The sequence below is a fragment of the Esox lucius genome, chromosome 14 (assembly GCF_011004845.1).
Source record: "Esox lucius isolate fEsoLuc1 chromosome 14, fEsoLuc1.pri, whole genome shotgun sequence".
Classification (NCBI taxonomy): domain Eukaryota; kingdom Metazoa; phylum Chordata; class Actinopteri; order Esociformes; family Esocidae; genus Esox; species Esox lucius.
In genome coordinates this window covers 18,852,397-18,874,542 of record NC_047582.1, presented here as the reverse complement: position 1 = coordinate 18,874,542, position 22,146 = coordinate 18,852,397, and the positions used below count along the sequence as shown (strand labels likewise).

Here is a 22,146-nt window from a genome sequence, read left to right as displayed (position 1 = left end):
GGAATGACTGGGGTGTTGGACATACGACACAGATCACACTGCAGTGGAATGACTGGGGTGTTGGACATACGACATACAGATCACACTGCAGTGGAATGACTGGGGGGTTGGACATACGACATACAGATCACACTGCAGTGGAATGACTGGGGGGTTGGACATACGACATACAGATCACACTGCAGTGGAATGACTGGGGTGTTGGACATACGACATACAGATCACACTGCAGTGGAATGACTGGGGGGTTGGACATACGACATACAGATCACACTGCAGTGGAATGACTGGGGGGTTGGACATACGACATACAGATCACACTGCAGTGGAATGACTGGGGTGTTGGACATACGACATACAGATCACACTGCAGTGGAATGACTGGGGGGTTGGACATACGACATACAGATCACACTGCAGTGGAATGACTGGGGGGTTGGACATACGACATACAGATCACACTGCAGTGGAATGACTGGGGTGTTGGACATACGACATACAGATCACACTGCAGTGGAATGACTGGGGGGTTGGACATACGACATACAGATCACACTGCAGTGGAATGACTGGGGGGTTGGACATACGACATACAGATCACACTGCAGTGGAATGACTGGGGTGTTGGACATACGACATACAGATCACACTGCAGTGGAATGACTGGGGTGTTGGACATACGACATACAGATCACACTGCAGTGCAATGACTGGGGTGTTGGACATACGACATACAGATCACACTGCAGTGGGTGGCTGGCAGGTGTAGAGGACATATAAAGTCCTCAGTAGGAATGAACCATAACAGCTCTATTGATTTACCCCCGCAAGTCAATACCAATGGTTTATCACATAATAAAAATGGCTATTCTATGGCAATAATATCACTAGCTACTCTTCCACCATAAGAGGCTTTTCCCCTTAGATTAACTGCAGTTATTTATTATTAACAACACCAATTACAATAAAGTACTGTATATAGTTTACAACACTGGATAGTGAAGGCTGACACACTCTGCCGAAAACTCATGGCTAAGATTTTGTAAATAAGTGTACAGGGATAATTTTTAACACATTCGTTCACTTCAATTTTCTTTTTTTTCCAACTGTGTACATAAATGTCATAGACTATATATGTGCATTTCATAGACTCTTGATGTATGGCTAAATCCCCCAGTGGGTTATTTAACCACATTGAGTAGCCAGAAGTGGGCAAACACGTACCTGGAAAGCAGTGGTGAACAGGTCCTTCTTTGGCTGTTCCTGTTTCTGCAGTGAAATAGTAGCTGTGTTACAGTGGACTGTCACTGTGTGCGCAGCGGAGCGGGTCTGTGCTGTCTGGAAAAGTCTATCTCTTGGCTGGTGTTGTCTGGCCTGGGTCTGGCCTGGGTCTGGCCTGGGTCTGGGTTATGAAAATGATGTGTGTCTGAGTGGATCTTGTCCAGGGGCCAGCTCTCCTCTCCTGGCACTTCACTTTCCTCCTGTCCACTCTGCTAGGAATGAGGGGGAGTCTTGGCAAGAGAATACTACAGCCACCTCTCTCTCTCCCACTCTGGATCGGCCTCTCCCCCCCCCCCCCCCGATCGCCGTCCTCCTGGCTGAGTTCTCCTGTCATGCTCCTCACAGCCCCTCTAGTGGGGGGAGCGAGACAGACATCCAGAACTACGGGTTACTGCTCAGTGGCATCCTGGGTCATACCCTGAGGCCCATTGGGAGGTAGTGAAGAGAGGTGGATGTGGTGGGAGAACATCACATCGGACGTTCTAGTCTTATGGTGTTTCTTTATTTGTTGATTCTGCAAAAACTGTAATTGTAATTTGCTCTCTTAGGCTCTTTTATCATGTTCTTCATGTTTATTTTCATTCATATGAAGAATTTCGAACTCCCAGAAGCATACAGTTGTGCTCATGAATTTGCGTACACTGGCAGAAATTGTGACATATTGGCATTGATTTTGAAAATATGACTGATCATGCAAAATAAATGTATTTTATTTAAGGATAGTGATCATATGAAGCCATTTATTATCACATAGTTGTTTGGCTCCTTTTTAAATCATAATGATAACAGAAATCACCCAAATGGCCCTGATCATACATTTGAATGTTTGGCCTTGTTATAGACACACAATGTGACACACACAGGTGAAAATGGCAATTAAAGGTGAATTTCCCACACCTGTGTCTTTTTAAATTGCAATTAGTGTCTATGTATAAATAGTCAATGAGTTTGTTAGCTCTCATGGGGATGCACTGAAAAGGCTAGATACTGAGCCATGGAGAGCATAAAAGAACTGTCAAAAGACCTGCGTAAACAAGGTAATAACTTCATAAATATCGAAATGTATATAAAAAGATATCCAAGGCCTTACAAATGCCAGTCAGTACCTTTCAATCACATATTAAGAAGTGGAAAATTCTGGGATGTCTTGATACCAAGCCAAGGTCAGGTAGACCAAGAAAGATTTCAGCCAAAACTGCCAGAAGAATTGTTCGGGATATAAAGAAAAACCCACTGGTAACATCAGGAGAAATGCAGGCTGCTCTGGAAAAAGACAGTGTGGTTGTTTCAAGGAGCACAATATGATGATACTTGAACAAAAATTTGCTGCATGGTCGAGTTGCCAGAAAGAAGCCTTTACTGTGCCAATTCCACAAAAAAGCCTTGTTACATTATGCCCAAAAACACCTTGACACGCCTCACAGCTTCTGGCACACTGTAATTTGGAGTGACAAAACCAAAATAGAGATTTATGGTCTCAACCATAGGCGCTATGTTTGGAGAGGGGTCAACAAGGCCAATAGTGAACAGAATACCGTCCCCACTGTGAAGCATGGTGGTGACTCACTGATGTTTTGGGGGTGTGTGAACTCTAAAGCCACGAGAATCTTGTGAAAATTGATGGCAAGTTGAATGCAGAATGTTATCAGAAAATACTGGCAGACAACTTACATTCTTCTGAACGAAAGCTGCACATGGGACGTGGTATTCGCGTCCCAAGACTTTGGATGACCTGGAGGCATTTTGCCAAGATGAATGGGCAGCTGTATCACCTGCTAGAATTCGGGGCCTCATAGACAACTTTTACAAAAGACTGCATGCTGTCATTGATGCTAAAGGGGGCAATACACAGTATTAAGAACTAAGGGTATGCAGACTTTTGAACAGGGGTCAGTTAATTTTTTTCTTTGTTGCCATGTTTAGTTGTATGATTATGCCATTCTGTTATGACCTCCAGTTGAATGTGAATTCCATAAGAAATAAAAGAAATGTTTTTTGCCTGCTCACTAATTTTTTCTTTATAAATGCTACATATATTACCAATTCTCCAAGGGTATGCAAACTTTTGAGCACAACTGTACTTTGAATATTTATCTTGTTACAAAGCAATATGGCCAAAATTGACATACAAGTCTTGGGCTATAACCATGAAGCCATTACATCATTAACATACTTGTAATCCAAGGCAGAATGTATTTACTGTGGCGCCAATACTCCTGTGTTATTAGTAGTACAGGTGGAGAATCTGGTCTGTGCATGTCCATTAGTGCCTTAAGACAAGAGCTGGCCTCTCCAGGTACTTAACATGGAATGTGTCAGGAATGCCTTGATTAGTGGGAGTTGATGAAAGCATCTCTTCACTTTGCAAACAAATGTTGGATACAGATGCTATAACTGCTTTTGGTCATCTCGTAGCTGCAACAGTTACACTGCCAGAAGAAAACAAATGTGCATTGTATTGGTGGTTTCCACTTTCAGATTTGATTTACCCTAAGGGAAAATGTATCATCACCTACAAAAAACGGCATTATTACAGTTGACATGAAATTTCCATCGGGATTATTTTCTTCCTGTGTGGGGCAGGATCATATGTCGGTACAACATCTGTATGAAAGATCTGTCTTAAGACTGAAGCTGCGACATTATCAGGTCAAAGGAGGCCCTTGTGTGTCTGTCACTTTATTTCATAGCTGGATCGAGTGTTTTATTTATTGAATCCTGAGCCGTCATTGAAGTGTCGTAATCTAAGGACTCGACCAACTTGTTATGCCAGATGGCATGATGAACGCCGTTGACTTTCCACCGTGCATCCTTCTTTGCATGTGTGTGTCAGGTTAGTTTTACCTGTCAGTAGACGGGTCTGTAGGGGGCCATTCCTGACTTGGCTGAGAACATTGAGATGGATGAAACTGAGACTGGAGACCAGCCACATCCACCATGTTTATATCTGTTCATGTGTTTCCATTGACCTCTGATGTGCTGATTGCCACACATTTGATATTTTAAGCTTGATCTGTTTTCTTGTGGTGGTTAATTGGCGAGCTTTCAGTTTTCACATTGCATTCCCAATGGAGAACTACAGAGCTTGAACACTACCGCTATCTGTCAACTTGCTCATCAATTAAATCTTGATAGTCTTAACTGTTATGTGATGCTAATGGGTATTAAGCGGAACAGGCCCTAAAAGACTGTTTATTGTAAAAATACAAATAAAATACAATTGCAGTTGAAACGTGTACTTTGGTGCCAGATGACTTTGCCAGATGTTGAGGAGGAACTTCACTGGATTTCTTCCTGCTCCTTAAGGAAGTGAACTTTAAGTACTGTTAGTCAGATGCAGACAGCTTTTTGGGTCTTCCGTTGCATTTTCTGTCTTAACATGCCCAGTTGTTTCAGATGTCTTTATGACATTTCTTCTAGCCAACTCACAAGATATCAACATTCTTGTTTGTTTTTGCCGGACCACGTACGCGGAGCTGGCCAAGAAGAGCGAATGTCACTGACTGACTGACTGGCTGACTGACTACCCCTTGTTAAATAGTGTAGTGGTTAGAGACGCGGGCTGCCATGCAAGGGACCCATGTTTGAGCCACGATTCTCTTGTCTTTTCACTTGACGAAAAAGTAATCACCTATAGTGATAGTTATTGTATCAAAGTCATTCACGAATGAAAGGAAAACTAACGTTGTTGTGCCATGGAATTAAATAGCTTTGGCAGTGTAAAGTTCACTTTCAGTCTCGCTAGCAATTGCTAAATTCTTATGACTATTCCAAACAATAAGTTAGTAGATGCTAGTAAGCCAACTGGCTAATAAGCTATTTAAACAGCCAGTGGTATAAGCCATACAAGCAATAGATGCTAATTGCGTTGGAAGTAAACTTAAGTTTACTTTGTTGCAATGCTGTAAGTTGAGGACCTGTGAGGGGTCTGTTTCTCAAACCAGAAGCTCTAATGTATTTGTCCTCTTGCTCAGTTGTGCATCAGGGCTTCCCACTCCTCTTTCTATTCTGGTTTGAAGCAGGTTGCACTGTTCTGTGAAGGAGTATCAAAAGGGAGTAATCAAAAAGTTAACTTCTTTAACTGTTAATCCTTTAACCAAAGTTAACTTCGATAACCTTTAATCAGTTAAATTGTTACAAATTTAACGGAAGTTAGCGATAAACTTTAACATACATTTATATTATTATACAAAGTTCTTTTTAACCTAAAAACAACTAACAAAGTATGAAAAATAAACAGGTGTGCTAAGGGAGCTTATGTAATATGTTATGATAATCTTTTAACTGTATGTGCTAGAAGCTCGTGTTTTTTTCCATTGGATTCCTGACTTCCTGACTAAGTCAAATGACATACTTTTGTCCTTTTCCGTCAAGGGGGGGCAACGTAAAGTGAAGTTGATCTTACTCCATTTTTGGCCCCAGCATAACAATGAATAGCCAATCCACAGATTGGCCTCCTAGAGAGACATTCTTTGTTGGCCAATCACAGATGATGTTTGCAACACACAAATAGCTGCTTACAAGTAATACAAGGGTTCCCGAGTGTTGTTTTCACTCTTGACCTTCATACTGAAGCCTTGAGACTAGCATGCATCTTACTGCAGAGAAATACATTTTTGACTTTGAAGATAGCATCTAAAATTAGGTCTGGAAATATTTGGACACATTTTCATAATTTTGCCTCTGTACACCACAACAATGGATTTGAAATGAAATAACCAAGATGAAGTGCAGACTTTCAGCTTTAATTCAAGTGGAACAATTTCAGTACACAGTTTCCTAATTTCAGGACCTCAAATGTAATTGGAAAAATTTGCAATCGTAAATAAAATGTAATACTTTGTCGAGAATCCTTTGCTTTAAGTGTGGAATGCATGGACCTCAACAAAAGCTGGGTTTCTTCCTTTGTTATGCTATGCCAGGTCTTTACTGCAGCTGTCTTCAGTAGCTGTTTGTTTTGTGGGTCGTTCTGCTTCAAGTTGTCTTCAGCAAGTGAAATGCATGCTCAATCGGGTTCAGATCAGGTGATTGACTCGGCCATTGCAGAATAATCCACTTCTTTGACTTAAAATACTCCTGGGTTGCTTTCGAAGTATGTTTTCAGTCATTGTCCATCTGTAAAGTGAAGCCCTGTCCAATCAGCTTCGCTGAGTTTGACTGAATCTGAGCAGACAATATATCCCTATACACTTCAGAATTCATCTGGCTGCTTTTGTCTTCTGTCACATCATCAATAAACACTAGTGACCCAGTGCCATTGGAAGCCATATACATGCTCATGCCACCACACTGCTTCCACTGTGTTTTACAGATGATGTGGTATGCTTCAGATCATGAGCCTTTCCAAGCCTTCTCCATACTTATTTCTTCCCATGATTTTGGTACTGGTTGATCTGTCCAAAGAATGCTGTTCCAGAATGGGGCTGGCTTTTTTAGATATTTTTTTGGCAAAGTCTAATCTGGCCTTCTAAGCTTGAGGCTTATGAATGCTTTCCACCTTGTGGTGAACCCTCTGTCTTTGCTCTCGTGCAGTCTTTATGGTAGACGTGGACAACGATATGCCTACCTCCTGGAGAGTGTTCTTCACTTGGCTGGATGAGGTTTTTCTTTACCATGGAAAGGATCCTACAATCATCCACCACACCTGTCTTCTGTGCAGAGCTTTTTTGTGTTTTTTCCCCCCGGGCCTTTTTGTGTTTTTTTTCTCAGAATGTACCAAACTGTTGATTTGGCCACACCTATTGTTGGATTTAGTTTTTGCAGCCTAAGGATAGCCTGTTTCACTTGCATTTAAATCTCCTTTTACAGCATGTTGTGGGTTCACAACAACAGGTCCAAATGCGAATGCCACACCTGGAATCAACTCCAGATTTTTTACCTGCTTAATTGATGAAGAATTAACAAAGGAGCAACCCAAACCTGTCCATGAAACAGCTTTTGAGTCAATTGTCCAATTACTTTTGGTCCCTTGAAAAAGAGGGGGTTACATATTAGAGTACTGTAATTCCTAAACCCTTCCCCCAATTTAGATGAGACTGCACTTTAAGCCTATATTAATTATTTAATTGTAACTTGAATATATTTTGGTAAACAGACAAAATAACAAAACGTGTCAGTGTCAATAAATTTGGCTTAGACTTTAGACGGATTTAAAAGTGTATTCATTAAGCTTTTCGGTTTGTAATGGAAGTTAATTACTCCGATAATGATAGTCAACTTCATAGTCAACTTAAACGTTAAATCATTAACGAAAATGTACGATTAACGGTTTAACGATAAACGGTTCGGTTGCCAGCTCTGACTGTAGGTTAGGTTAAGATGATGAGGTAAAGGATAGATGCAGGTTGCACTTGGTGTTGCTGAATACCGTTTTGAGGATCTGAGGCATCATGCCATGCCAGATCTTTTCAACCTCCTGGGGGGACAGAGGCCCTGACATGCTTTTTTTCACAGCTGTCTGTGTTGGACCATGTTACTTTATTGGTTATGTGGAAACAGAGGAACTTGACTCCACTTCAGCCTCCTCGATGTGGATGGGGTGTTCTCGCCACTACAGCTCCTTTTTCTGGCCGGGAGATTGTTGTCCTGGCATCTCTGACCTCCCCATAGGCTGTCTCATCTTCATGGAATCACAAGACTGCAAGGCGTGAGGAAGGTTAGTGGGAAGGTGTTGTTGGGGATGTAGACGACATTTTTGCAGCAGTGGTCACTTCTCAGTAACCAGGTCCTCAGGCTGATCTGTTTCCTACTCTCCCATTTAACAATGTGGAAAGTGCAGAGTTTTCTTTTAGGCCTTTTTATTACTGGGGAAAGCAAAGAAGAATCATAAGAAAGCTATCAAGATTTTTCTGCTCCCCACAATCACATCTCCATGTGAAACAGATGAATAGTTAAATATATTCTCTGGCAAATATTAGCATCCTTACGAGTCTAGCATCACGTGGGCGTGATTGAATATGGTCGTATCATTATGTGTCACCTGATTCCGTTGTTTGGGATTATTCTTTTACTGTGTTTAACAGAATCTTGAGAACCAGGTGATATAAGCCAAAGGGTAAATGCATTACCAGAATGCTTCATTTAATCATTTTGTGGAGGTGGGGTGCCCTAACTAGACAGACATCACTAAGACATTGGTAAATAGTGAACCGTGATATAAATCAATCAAAAGGGGAGAGCCGGGGGAACCTGCTGGTCATCGCCATTTCCCACTCAGACACACAGATCAAATGGCTGGAGCTACATCCTACCCATAAACAGGGTTGGGTAGGTTGCTTTTTAAATGTAATCAGTTACCTGTCCACATTTGTAATCAGCAACGTGACTTTTTGATTACTCAAACACAGTAACGTAATCTGATTTCTTTTAGATTACTTTCATATTAAGAGGCATTAGAAAACAAACTGGAATAGCCCATAATTGAACACATTTTGCGGGATCAGTCAATGTTATAATTAGCATTTTACCTTATGGGTACAGTGCATTTGGGAAGGGTTTCTAAAAAACATTACTTTATACTTCAATATGATTGGGTTACATCTCTACATTACATACTATACTTGTCAGATATTCAGTCATTCCAATTAATCCAGTAACTCATGATCTTCCAGAATCTGACTTTTTATTTGTTACCCAAAATCTAAGGATGTGTTATTTTGTTATTAGTGTTTTGTTCATGTTTTTAATTTCCTCAAAACATTGTTGAAAAATAAATGATAATTTCTCAAAAGGGTATTGACATTATTGTACATAAAAATCAAGATATCCGTAGCATTTCGCGCGTACACTAAATCTGCAGTAGTCTGATGTTTTGCTCCACAACCACCAACATTGTCAAAACGTTGCAGAAAGCCCCTGCACGCGAATGCACATTGTGATTATACACCTGCACTCTTAGTTTAAAGTCATCACATGGCCTACCAGTATGGACGGAGTTGAGATGGCTGCATCAAATGTAAATCATCATCCTTTGGCGGAGTGCTTTCCAACACACCCTTTCGCCTCAAATGTCGTGGTAAATTCTATATAATGTTTTTTCTTGAAGGCAGCGCAATGTTACAGCTATCTACCAAATAGTTGCCTAATCTTCTAAACAATTCCTGTCTGAGTTGTTCGGTGCAATTCTTCCTGGCTGTGTTGTTCAGTGCATTTATCAAATAAACCTTGAAACATGAAACTTGAAAAAGATGTAACACCAGGTAGGCCGATTGCCTATCATTGTTTTGAGAAAAATGCGTCGATATAGATTACTAAATCACATTCACACTAATAATATCGTTGATAGGCCTATACTCTATTTTTACCAGCCATCCAATCAACCAAAACCGGAGAGAATTAAACTAGCGTTTCATCGGTCACTAATCTAGTTATGCGCGCCCACCTTTGCGCGCATGATGATCACACACACAACCGAGGCGCGCAATTGTTATTTTGGTTCAAATAATGATAAAAAAGAAATTAAAAAAAACATGCAACGTGTCATACTTACTTCGCGCACCTAATCTTTTTCAATTGAAGTAATCCAAGAAGTAATCAGACATTTTTTCAAAAGTATCTGCAATCCAATTACAATGTTTTAGTTGGTAATGTAACTGATTACAGTTAAAGTTTGTACATGTAACGGGTTACATGGATTACATCCCAACTGCTCATAAGTAACTCCTTTCAAATCTGGAGAGTCTCTGTAAAAGTGGATTTAGTTTTGCGGTGGAATGCACACAAACCATGCGATCAACCAAAAGCTAAGTTAAGGAGTCATTGGAAAATCACTCTAATCAGGTGCACTTCAAAATAAATTCAGTTGGAGCTAAAATAATAATAGTGTGTTCTATATTCAATTGTAGATGGTTTTGGTTTTGCTCTCAGACACCCACAGGTGATCTTCAAAGTTAAGGCTATGCTGAGTAAACTGTGGGAAAATGGACAATAAGCATAAAATAATTATAGTTTTTTCACCAAACAATAACATTTAATTAAAATGAAAAAAATTTATTAACACTGGGTGGTTGTCCTGGAGTGCCGAGACTGTTACGGGTTTCATCCTGTTTTATCCTCAGGTGAGTGCAATTAGATTTAAACTAAAAGCAAGCAAAATTCTGAAGTGTTTCGGCCCACCAGAACCGGAGCTGAATAGCCCTGCTGTAGAATGTTCAGAGCCTCAAACCAATTAAGCCGATGCAAATGTGCTGAAACTTTGTTGTGGTTTTCTGTCCGCTGAAGGCCAAGTTTTTGTCCACCCAGGTGCATTTTGGACGAAATGTCTGGGAACAAGATAAGCTACCAATATTCTTTTGTATCATATACTTGGCCTGTCCTAGAGTGTAATATCTGTTGCTGTATAATGTGTCTTTGGATGATGTTACCAGGTTTAGTGGCCCTGTAGTGGTGTGTCTGACCTGGTATTGAAGGACAAGAATAGGAAGCAGTAGAACCGCCTGGCTGTACTTCTGGATGGTCTGCATGAACAACATAGTTCAATAATAGCTGTTGATGAAATGTTATTGCAGAAGTCCCTTGTTATTTACATTTCATTCTCCTTTTATTATACTAAATAATATAATTTTTATAAATACACAAATTCTGTACATAAATCTAGCTTCCTCCTTAATCAAAACAAGCATTTATGTTGCATTCATTTATTTACTAGAAAACGGCTAGATTCACACTCAGTACCCAGCTCTGGAGGAAACTGGGTCACCCTGAGATGTGTGTGTGTGTGTGTGGCGTGTTTGTATGCTTGTGTGTACATGTTGGTTGTGTGATCTGAGCCAGGGCACCAAAGATAAGTGAATGTCCAACCATGTGAGGTGTTGGCTTTTCTCTTTTGTGGATTGGCAGGGTTGTTAGGGGTCCATGGTTCACAGTGCCTCTTCGTTCAATCTCAAACCCCACACCTCTCTTTTTCTGCCCTTATGTTCTATCTCTCCCTCCTTGACACCCAGAAGTCAGGTTGGTCTGCTTCACTGGCTGTTCCTGTTAGTGAATAATCATTCCATCTTGCTGCTGTTTGTTTAACACGGTCAGGCTTAACTAGATCTGCTAGTTGGTTCGATTATACAGCTCAAAGAGTGGCATCAATGACTTCACATAATCTTAATGGATTTATAGGGAAAGGTATTCATGATGTTGTCCCTACAACAACTATTAACTTATCCAAAACCTTGGATTAATGGCAGCATCCGGCCAAACTGAATGTGCATGCTGTTTTATATGCCAACTGCAAGGAAACGGAACACATAGTCTAGTGCAAACCAGCCAGCTTTGAAATGCGACCAAAGTGGCTAAAGGTCAATGGGTCGGACCAACAACCCATGTCACGGACAACCTAAACTGCCAGGCTAAACACAGATTCAAACAGTCATTAAATTCCAGCCTACGACCCAGCACAGTAGCACTCTCATTAAGTGGTTGAGTGGCTGGTGAAGAACCAGATCACCGCCATCACACTCACCACCTTGACCCATGGCACACTAGCCCAACTGACTCATGGATGACTGCACTGCACACAGCTCCATCCCACCTGGTCAAGGGGAACACCTGATGTTATTGGACTGCAGCTCGGCACCCTGTTCACCGTAGACAGTGTGACCACAAACGACTCCAGCTTGAACATCCAGTACGCTGAGGACACGATGGTTCTAGGCCTGATTTCAAGTGATAACTAGACATCCTACAGTAAATAGGTTGAAGTCCTGGCAAAACCGTGATGTCATCTCAACACACCACTGTGGAACTCTGTCTGCCCTCCTGGACATTTACTCTGCTCTGTTCTGCAGAGGATCATGGATGTCAGCCCACCCGAGCCACGGACTGTTTGCAATTTCTCTCTCCCAAAATCGGTACCCAGTACTAACCACAAATGTCAATGAAGGTTTAAATTATACGACTAACCCATAACTCCTAATAACATTGGGCAGCCACAAAGCCATGTTTTTCCAGTTCGGTGAGAAGCTACACGTATTTCAGGTATTGATTTCCTCTTGTGTCTGTCCTTTTATGCTGCAGCTTGTTTGATGCAGATGTCTTTTATCAGGTCTGCTTTATTTTTTAGTTTCCTCTGTTATCTTAGTACCTGATATAGCAACCCTGCATCTCAGGAATTATGTTTGCAGGCAAGTGAGTTTTATAACGTGGCTAGGTTTGATAATCTATGTTCAGTGCTATTACGTTTAATATCAACATATCCCCAGTGCTATTGCTCCATAACAACTCGCTATTACGTTGCACTTTAGAAATTTACATAACAGATGCTATATTTTACTATGAATACCCTCATAACTAGACTAAACATAATAGACTTAACTGGTCTGTTTCTATTGATTTATACCTTTTTACCAGACTTTTCTATTTTCCATTGTGCTACTTGGACTGATGCATACACATACACACACACACCAATGATAAAAATGTATGATTTGATTGTATTTTCACATCTTTTTGTAGATCCTGCATGAATAAAATGATCTGTTTATAGTACCTAGTTTAATTCATTGTATTTGTAAGGGTCTGAAACAGAAGCATTTTCCAATTCCCAAACCGTATCTGCTGTGATATGTGTGTGTAAGGTACATCTGTGTGTGTGTTTGTCAAGTACAGCTGTGTGTGTGTGTGTGTGTTTGTTTAATGTACAGCTGTGTGTGAGTGTGTGTGTGTTTATTTAATGTACAGCTGTGTGTGTGTGTGTTTCCGTGTGTGTGTGTGTGTTTGTGTAATGTACAGCTGTGTGTGTGTGTGTGTGTGTTTGTACATTACAGCTGTGTGTACATAATGAATCCTTTAACAGTGTTCAGCTGATCTGAAGCAGCGACAGAGGACATTCTTCTCTACCTCTGGCCCATCCGTTTTTCTTCTCTGCTCTACTCTTTCCCTTTCTCCTCGCTACCTTTCCCACTCGTTGTCCCTCCCTCTCTTTCATTCCCTCTCCAATGCTCCCCTCTATCACCTCTCTCTATATATGTGTCTCTCTCAGCCTGTTTCCCTCCGTGTTCCTCCCTCTCTGTCCTCCTGTGTGCTGTATATGCGTGATTTGAGATGTGCCACAGACTTGAGGTGCTGGTCGGAGGCCAGCGTCATGTCATGCTGTAGGAGAGCGCTCATGGCAGCACATGGTGATATGAATAAAACAACATTAGCTTTCTATAGATCTGCTAGTCAGAGGTGAAGGGCCCAGGCCTGTGGGGGCTCTCAACCTACCTTAACAGGACTGACAAAGTATGTGAGTTTGTGTGTGTGTGTGTGTGTGTGTGTGTGAGAGAGAGAGAGAGAGAAATTGCGAGAGGAGTGTGCTGTGGAAGACCAGTTTGTGTTCTGTGGATCTTTCCTCTTTCCTGATTGTCCAGGCTTCTTCCTTGATGAAGAGTTTAAGGGGATTAAACAGACTAAGCATAGTTTGAATGCTAAGAGTCAAGACTAGGTACAGTATAAAAGGTAAGAGTTTAAAAGGCTGTAAGTTAAAATGGGAGTCAGCCCGGTTGTGTTGAAATGGCCTGGACGGGAGCCAGCCACCCCCATCACCCTACGCCCTGACCCTTGTTCATGAGGGGAGTGCCTGGGGGTGGTGTGTAACGTGACTCTCCCTGATCCAAAGGGGTGCTGTACAGCTCTGAGTAGCGGGAGGAGAGCTCTCCACCTCCTGACTGACTCACACACACAACTATGGAAGAGCTCTGGCTCGCTCCCATAATTGAGTCCAGATTTCCCCCTCTTTTCCTCCCTCCTCTGGGGTTCTGTGTTTGACGTGTGTGTGTTTGTGCTGAGGAATCTTTGACTGGGGCACCCACCCTATCCATCTGTAGGCTTCAAAGGCAGAGAGTGGGAGAGAGTGGGAGAGAGTGGGAGAGAGAGATGAGGGGGAGGGGGGAGGGAGAGGGGGAGGGGGGGAGGGAGAGGGGGAGGGAGGGAGGGATCGCGCGAAGGGCGCTGGTATTTCCATGTGTCGTGAAAGGTCTTGACTGTGGGTCGTTCCTGACAGATGAGACAGCTCTTAAAGGCAAAAACAGAATCGAGCAGTCAGTTCCCTACTGGCACCCCTTAGTCATCTCCCTCCTTTACTCATTTTCTCCTAGATCAGAAAACAGAAAGCCAACATTTGAAAGATTCCCATCCAAACTATGTTGTTCATAAGAAAACTATTTAGCCAGCCTGAATAGCTTAATAACAGTTTGGGAAATGCTAGTACATCTTAGCTGTGTGTTATCTTACTCCATCCAGATCGTATTTTCTAACTGTAACACCAAATTCAAAACATAGGAGAGTTATTTTCCTTTTGTTTACATTGCTGCAGGGCAGCGTTGTGGACTGTCACAGAAACATTCTGACAACGTTTTCTGCCAGCTAGGCAGCAGTGGGTGGTTGCAGTCCTGGAGGAGGAGAGAAGAGGAAGAGAGAGGCAGTCGTTGCACAATGCTTCTGAGAAAAGATGCAGCCACAGCAACAACTGGGGGACGAGCCAGAAAGGACAGATGCTCTGAGGAGGCTGCTAGCTTGTTTCTGTGGTGAGAGAGAGGGGGAGAGAATTAGAGACAGAAAAAGAGAGCGAGAAAGAGAGAGAGAGAGAGAGAGATGGAAAGAGAGGACATCTTGTGCTGGGGGGTTGTGGTGTTGCAGCTGGACCTCCGTGTATGTTGTGTTGATATCAGAGACAGAGGGGCAGCTAATGTGAGTATATGTGTGTGTGTGTGTGGGGCGCAATGTTACTGAAGGATACTCCCAGACCCCATGTCTTGACCCCTGTGATACCATAGGGGCTGTGGGGAGTGTTGGCCACCCGTGCCATCTGGACCGCCAATAGCGTGCCACCATCTGATTGCCCATCATCTCCTCACAGATCGAGTCCAGTATAATTCACTGATACTCCCATCTGAAACAAACACGCTTGTCACCTGCATTTAAAGGACACCTTGTGTAAAATCTACATTTATATTGACAGAGCAGCATCCTGAGTCTCTTTAACCAAGGCTGTGGGGAGAGCTGGGTGAGAGCTCAGATCCCCTGTTAATTCCTTTTCGAAATGAAGCAGGAGAGTGGTGGAAGGTCAGACGTCAGGATCAGGGATGTGGTCAGCCTCATCCCTGTTGGGTGTGTCCCAGGAACCACTGCTTTCACACCCTCTCTGTTAAGGAAGCAACCCATTTTTAAACAAGTTTGCTTGTTTAAACTTCGGTGCCGTTAAGAACTGGCAGATCTCTCTCACACACACACACACACACACCCTAAACATAACCAGAAATCTTAAACCCAAATGTAACCCTAAATCTCATAAGCTGAAAATCAAATGGGCACAGATTTTTGTTATATTTGAAAATTTTTGTTACTGAATCAGACCACACACACTATACCTCTCAGAGACAAATACCACACACACCACACCACACAAACCCCACCACACACCACACCACACAAAACACACACAAATAACACACCCCACACACTAGTCCTCGCACAGACATGCCAAACCACAAAATGACACACAAATACCACACACACGACACACACATACCAGTCCATGCACACAAACAAACCTTACACACGCTACACACCACACACAGATACCGTGGCCAGGCTGTACTGCCCCATCACCCTTACTGGTAATCCGCTCTCATGTCCATGTCAGGCCAGAACAGAACAAGAGGTCCCACACAGACCAGTCCGCCCATGAGATATGAGCATATCCTTCTCTCTCATTCTGTCTCGGATTGAATTCAAGGGCTTTACTGGCATGGGAATTATTTGTTTACATTGCCAAAGTAAGTGGAAAATAAGAAAGCGAAAATGTCAACAAATAAGTGCGGGTAGAATGTAAGTAAACACTGCTCACACAAACGTTTGTGAAGGATAAGGCACTACAAATGGGATATTATTATCTATGTACAGGATGGTAAACACGGTGGGTAGCCTAGCGGTTAAGAGCATTGTGCCGCTAAATAGAAGGCCACTGGTTCTAATCCTGGAGCAGACAAACTGAAAAACCCTGTTGTTTTGTCCCTGAGGAAGACAATTAGGGAATAGCCCATTGTGGTAATTTGCCTAACAAATATGTGAGTTCATCAATGTTTGATTTGTTTTAGAATTCTTTGTGAGTCAGTGTTGTCTATCACACTCTTTTGGTCATACAAGTTGTTCATCCACACACACACACACACACACACACACACCTACATCTGTGTCCAGCCAGAGACACTAGGAGCTCATGCTCTTTTGATCCAAGATAAATGAATGGGAGAGAGAGAAACAGAGAAAGCACATCTCTTCAACATGCCCAGCAAACTGCTAGTGGACTAATCTCTCACTCTCTATTTCCCTCCTTCTCTCTTGCTCTCTCTGAAGCCTGGATCAGTAGCATCTTTGTGTGTACGGTGTACAGTAGTTGGTGACCAGTGGACACTCCCCCTAGTGGCGGTGGTCGGTTAATACAGTCTAACTGGTTTGGCCAGACAAGGACAGGGAGAGGAAGATGCAGAGGGAGATTGAGGTAGAGAAATAGGCAGAGAGAGAGGAAGGGGAGATAGATGTGATAGTAGACCGGGTGGGGGGGGGGGGGGGGGGGCTGCGACCCAGTTCCATCACAGCTTGTTTGTGTTTGGGCCTCATGGCATCAGAGCATCTTTGTGGCAAGAGGGGCGGGACATATGAAATAAACATGTGTTTTTACTGGGAGTGATGCCGTCACACTATAACAGCACCTTCACAGTATTCAACACACACAGCGCTGACATGCATGAACACAGACTGGCAACATTCTACAGTGACAGACAAAACATGCCAGATCTTCAAGGTGCAAACTAAACATGACGTGTAACCTCTATTCAGCTCAGGTCACACCCATATCTAGAGCACACAGGAACACTTTTTTTCCCTCCAATTCCCATTATTCATTTCATCTGACACACACACACACACACACAGCCTCACTAAGGACAGCATGCTGTGAAACAGAGAAGTGAAAGTTTGCTAAGCCCTGACAGTTATCATGCACAGCTGAAGTTGTAAGGGGTTGCTTCTTCCTTTCCTCAGGAGCCCGTCGAGGCCCCACTGAGACGACCAGAGACAACCCTGCTCCAGATAACAATCTATAGGTTTCAGCTCACTTTGTTTTGAGCACAGTAATCACATACCAAGGCACTGACTGCATGGCTATTTGTCAAACATAAGCCCCACAGGTCCAGGGAGAATTTGAATAGTTTTAACATTTCAGATTTAATTTCACACTTCACTTCTGTGTGAATGTGTGTGTGTGTGTGTGTACAGGAGTGAACTAGTCATACATTGTATTCAGGGCTTGATAAGGTGCCGCTCAAGCTTCCTAAACACACTGTAAACAACGTCTGAATTTCACGCTGATGAGGCTCGGGTGGAATTCCAGATTGTTCCGTAGTTGTAACATCAGGAAGAGCACCAGATGATACGGTAAGTGCACTCTCAGGAGTGTTGTTCTGCTTTAAACCAGTCACAGACTTCAGCAGAGGAGTGATCATAGCAGTTCAGCTTCCTTACGGCTGCCTCCCAGAGGTGGAGAACGTAGTGCGTGGCTCTGCCTGGATGTGCCCAGGAGGGAAAGGGGGGGCTTTGTGATGACTCTCCTCCGGCAGCGTGACTCGAACCTGGATGTGGAGGGGGAGAGAACCTCCATGGAGGTGGAGGGTCCAGTGAGAGTGAGGGTGAAGGAAAAGGGACAGTAAGAGAGATGGGGTGGATAGATGAAGATGACTGGCAGTGGGTTGGCAGTGGGGGAAAAAAGGACTGGAGGGAGAACGGGGCGAGCTAATGAGCTGGATTTGCTGGAGACTTGGCATTCCGCTCATGAGGCACTCTTCCCTGTAGAATAACTGGCTGTAGCTGAGCTTCCTGTCTGAGCCCTGGAGCGGGAATGAACGAAGGAGGGAGGAGGGGAGAGGGAGGGAGGAAAGGGGGGTGGGGGTGTTGGAAGCAATAGAACAGAGGAAGAAGGAGAGGGCGGGAGGAGGGAGAGTGCGGGCGGCAGTGGAATTGAATGCCGGGGAGCTGTGTTCTCACAGCCAGTGTTGCCATGGTTACCGGGGAATTCTGGCGAGTAAGGAAATTTCATTCACTCCAGTGTGAAAAAAGGGAGGGAAAAATCAACAAAGCAAGAAAGACAGATAAAAAAATAAATAAAATACACGACCCCCGAAGAAGAAAAAAAGATCAACTTCTGCGCCTCCTCCACCCCTCCCTTGGGCTCTGTAGCTTCTCTGCTCCCTCCTCTCCACCCTCCTCCACCGCCCGAGCACCCGCCCGGTGCTTTTTGTTTGCCATCACCCTGTAAGTAAACACAACACCCACTCACAAGCCTTCTATCCCTCACTATCGCCCTACAAGTATGGCAGAGAACAATGAACGGCAGAGCGATCAGTAGCTGCTCCTCTTCTGGGAGGAGGGAGGGAGTGGGGCACAGTACAGCTAGGACTCAGATCCATCCATTACACCGCCCAGGTCACATCTGAGCTGCCTGCTGACATGGCAGGAACTGTAACTAAGGGCTGTCGCCCTGACGACTCTTGTGCACTGCTGGGCTGTCAGGATTGGCATCTGTGAAGCCCCGCCTCTCCTCGTCCCTCTCCTCTTCTGCCTCCATGCACGGCCACTGGGTACAGACACACACACACAAACACACAGTCACTTACACAAACACACACGCGCGACTTGCTCACTCTGCAGCACTGGCTAACTGGAGCTGACAGCTGCACCAAGTTGACAGTGGCATTGGTGCAGTGGACCTGACAGCTGTACAGAGGCACAGTGAACACACACCCGCACCCGCAATCACAGTCACACACACACACGTACAGAACAAGGGCATATGCACAAGGATAATAAATCCATGCTTGAATTGACCTCTGTAGTTCTTTCACAGTTGCCAACTGTGGCCCTTGTAGTTCTTCCAGTTTTGTACCATGGTCCTTGTAGTTCTTTCAGTTTCCTACATTGATGCTTGGAGTTGTTTCACAGTTTCCTACATTGGCCCTTGAGATTATTTTCTCAGTTCCGTACAGTGGTCCTTGTAGTTCTTTCACAGTATCCTAAAGTGGTCCTGGTAAATCTTTCACAGAGTCCTACAGTGGTCCTTTTCTGACTTTCACAGTATCTCACAGAGCTCCTTACTTGTTAAAGTGGTTTACTGTTTAACATGCTGAAACAGAATGTGAATGGGTGCACACTGGTCCATTGCTTAGAGCAGTGATTCTCCCAAGGGATACTAGATATGGCTCATAAAGCCATCGGCTCACTGTGTAATGGGGGGCAGGGGGGCTCAGAGCCTCTTGGTCTGAGACCGTATCCTTCTACAGTTTTTCATAGTCGTTTATACACTGTGACCAAAAGCATACACAGAGTGATCACATGTTCAAGCTAACATCCCAGAACCATGAACGATTTCTGCAGAACCAAGCACACAATCTAGTTGCTTCAACTCAAATTTGCGAGTCCAGTTCACTCATGTTGCGAAACACTACACACTACTCTCAATATGTGAGCACAAGTGTCATTGAGAAAACACCTGTGCCATTTGTGAGAATACATGAGTAACCAGACAAAACTAAATGTTCTAATGCACTACAACACACTTCACCAGCACAAACCCAATTAACCAAATTGTTCACTCAGTTCTCCTTGTTCTATGAAGTATAAGAAAGGGCACACAAGGACTCGTGATTGTAAAGGAAAATGGAGCAACAAAGAGCAGAAAGGGGAAGAGGTAGAGGAAGACACAGAGGACAAGGAAGGATTCAACATGACCAAGAGGCGGCGCTGGGGTAGGAACATCATTGGGCACGCAGTAAAGGTGGAGCAAGGGAAGAGGTCCCTGGCCAAAGGGGTGGAAACATCACCATGTATGGAGGTCCCTGGCCAATGGGCTGGAAACATCACCATGTATGGCGGTCCCTGGCCAAAGGGGTGGAAACATCACCATGTATGGAGGTCCCTGGCCAATGGGCTGGAAACATCACCATGTATGGCGGTCCCTGGCCAAAGGGGTGGAAACATCACCATGTATGGAGGTCCCTGGCCAATGGGCTGGAAACATCACCATGTATGGCGGTCCCTGGCCAAAGGGGTGGAAACATCACCATGTATGGAGGTCCCTGGCCAATGGGCTGGAAACATCACCATGTATGGAGGTCCCTGGCCAAAGGGGTGGAAACATCACCATGTGTGCTACTGTCAGTCAGCAGGGGGTTGTCCATCACCATGTCACACCTGGCCCTTACAACACAACACTCCTTCTGGTGTTCCTTGATAGAGTGTATGACCTTTTTTCCCACCCCCAGAAAGACAACATAGGTCACCAGGCTCACCAACCACCCCCGGATCCAAAGGATTCTCCTTCCACCATATTCCCCCCTCCTCAACACATTTGAGGATTTTTTCTCAGCTTGGAGATGGAAGGTGTATGATCAGAACCCTCATCAGCAAGTGAGTCTTCTCCAGGTAATGGAGGAGGTCTGTGGTGATATCACTGCAGAGGCATGCCAAGGATGTGTCCCATGCTAGGCACTTTACTCCTTGCTGCTTGTCCAGGGAACACATCAGTTGTGATGTGGAAGAAAACATGTGGCAAACTCAACATGACAGGCAGGACAATGCCTGAGGTTGCAGTGTATTATTTTCTCTCCATTCATATGCACGGTATAATACTGTAACCTTTTGTTGCTTGATGATACATAATGTATACATGTTATATATAAATACATTTATCATTTTTGGGTAGCCAGGATCAAACTTTATGTGAAATAAAGTTATTCTTTACTGGTTGTGTTGCTGGATTCTTTTTGTTTTCCTCCATGGATCTGAGATGAGAGTTAAAATTTTCTACACCCAGTGTTTTATTAATGCTCTTGTTGAGATGTGATTGTGTGCCAATGATTAGATTTTGAGGTCTGTTTTTAGTTTTTTTTTTGTTTTAGTTTTTAGACCAGTTTTTTTCCAAAACACTAAACACACTTCTCTACATGAGACACACAAAACTCTAAACACACTTCTCTACATTAGACACAGAAAACACTAAACACACTTCTCTACATTAGACACAGAAAACTCTAAACACACTTCTCTACATTAGACACAGACATCTAACATGATGCCATTTCAAGGCACTGCCTTTCAAAATACCACACCTATGAACCAACTGGTCAAACATGGCCATCAGGTGCACAGACATTTAGGTGCTTAACTGTAAACTCACCAATGAGGCGTTTAACAGGTGAGTTCACCTTTCTTCAACACAAATGGAAGGCAACATTGCAGTAAGAGGAAGGGGGAGGAGCATCATTGACTACCATAGTTATTTGGAATGACCCAGACCGATTGGGTGAAATGTCCCGGGCCAGTACACGACATTGTAACAGCAGAAGACCACATGGATGCAGAGCAGATGAGATACATTGTCATCTGGGACAATGTGTCTTTCCACCGATCTGCTCTGGTCCAAAACTGGTTTCATCACCAGCCACAATTTTCACTCCAATACCTCCCATTATAGATTCACTTCCTTAACCCCATTAAGAAGTTTTTTTTCAGCATGGTGTTGGAAGGTTCATCTCTAGCCCTATGTCAGGATGCCCCCCATTGAAGCCATGCGACCAGATTGATGCAGGATCTGTACAAGGATGGATTCACCATTCAAGAAGTTTCCTACCCTGCAGTCTTGCGAGAGAGGACATAGTCTGTGATGTGGATGAAGTACTATGGCCCGACCCAGCTAGGGGGACATAGTCTGTGCTGTGGATGAAGTACTATGGCCAGACCCAGCTAGGGGGACATTGTCTGTGCTGTGGATGAAGTACTATGGCCAGACCCAGCTAGGGGGACATTGTCTGTGCTGTGGATGAAGTACTATGGCCAGACCCAGCT

At 43.7% G+C, this 22,146-nt stretch overlaps 1 protein-coding gene across 6 annotated transcripts in view; it reads left to right on the top strand.

The window, feature by feature from the left end:
• LOC105015080 (mediator complex subunit 13L) overlaps positions 1-22,146 on the top strand; it is a 102,950-nt gene that overhangs the window by 38,106 nt on the left and 42,698 nt on the right. Inside the window, exon 1 of one of the 6 annotated variants that reach the window (XM_020053340.3) lies at positions 14,618-14,774. The exons of the other annotated variants lie outside the window; for them this stretch is intronic. Coding sequence (XP_019908899.2) covers positions 14,699-14,774 — 76 coding nt within the window. The 5' untranslated portion in view covers positions 14,618-14,698. Of the gene's footprint in view, positions 1-14,617; positions 14,775-22,146 lie in introns of those variants that run through there. 6 annotated transcript variants of the gene reach the window in all.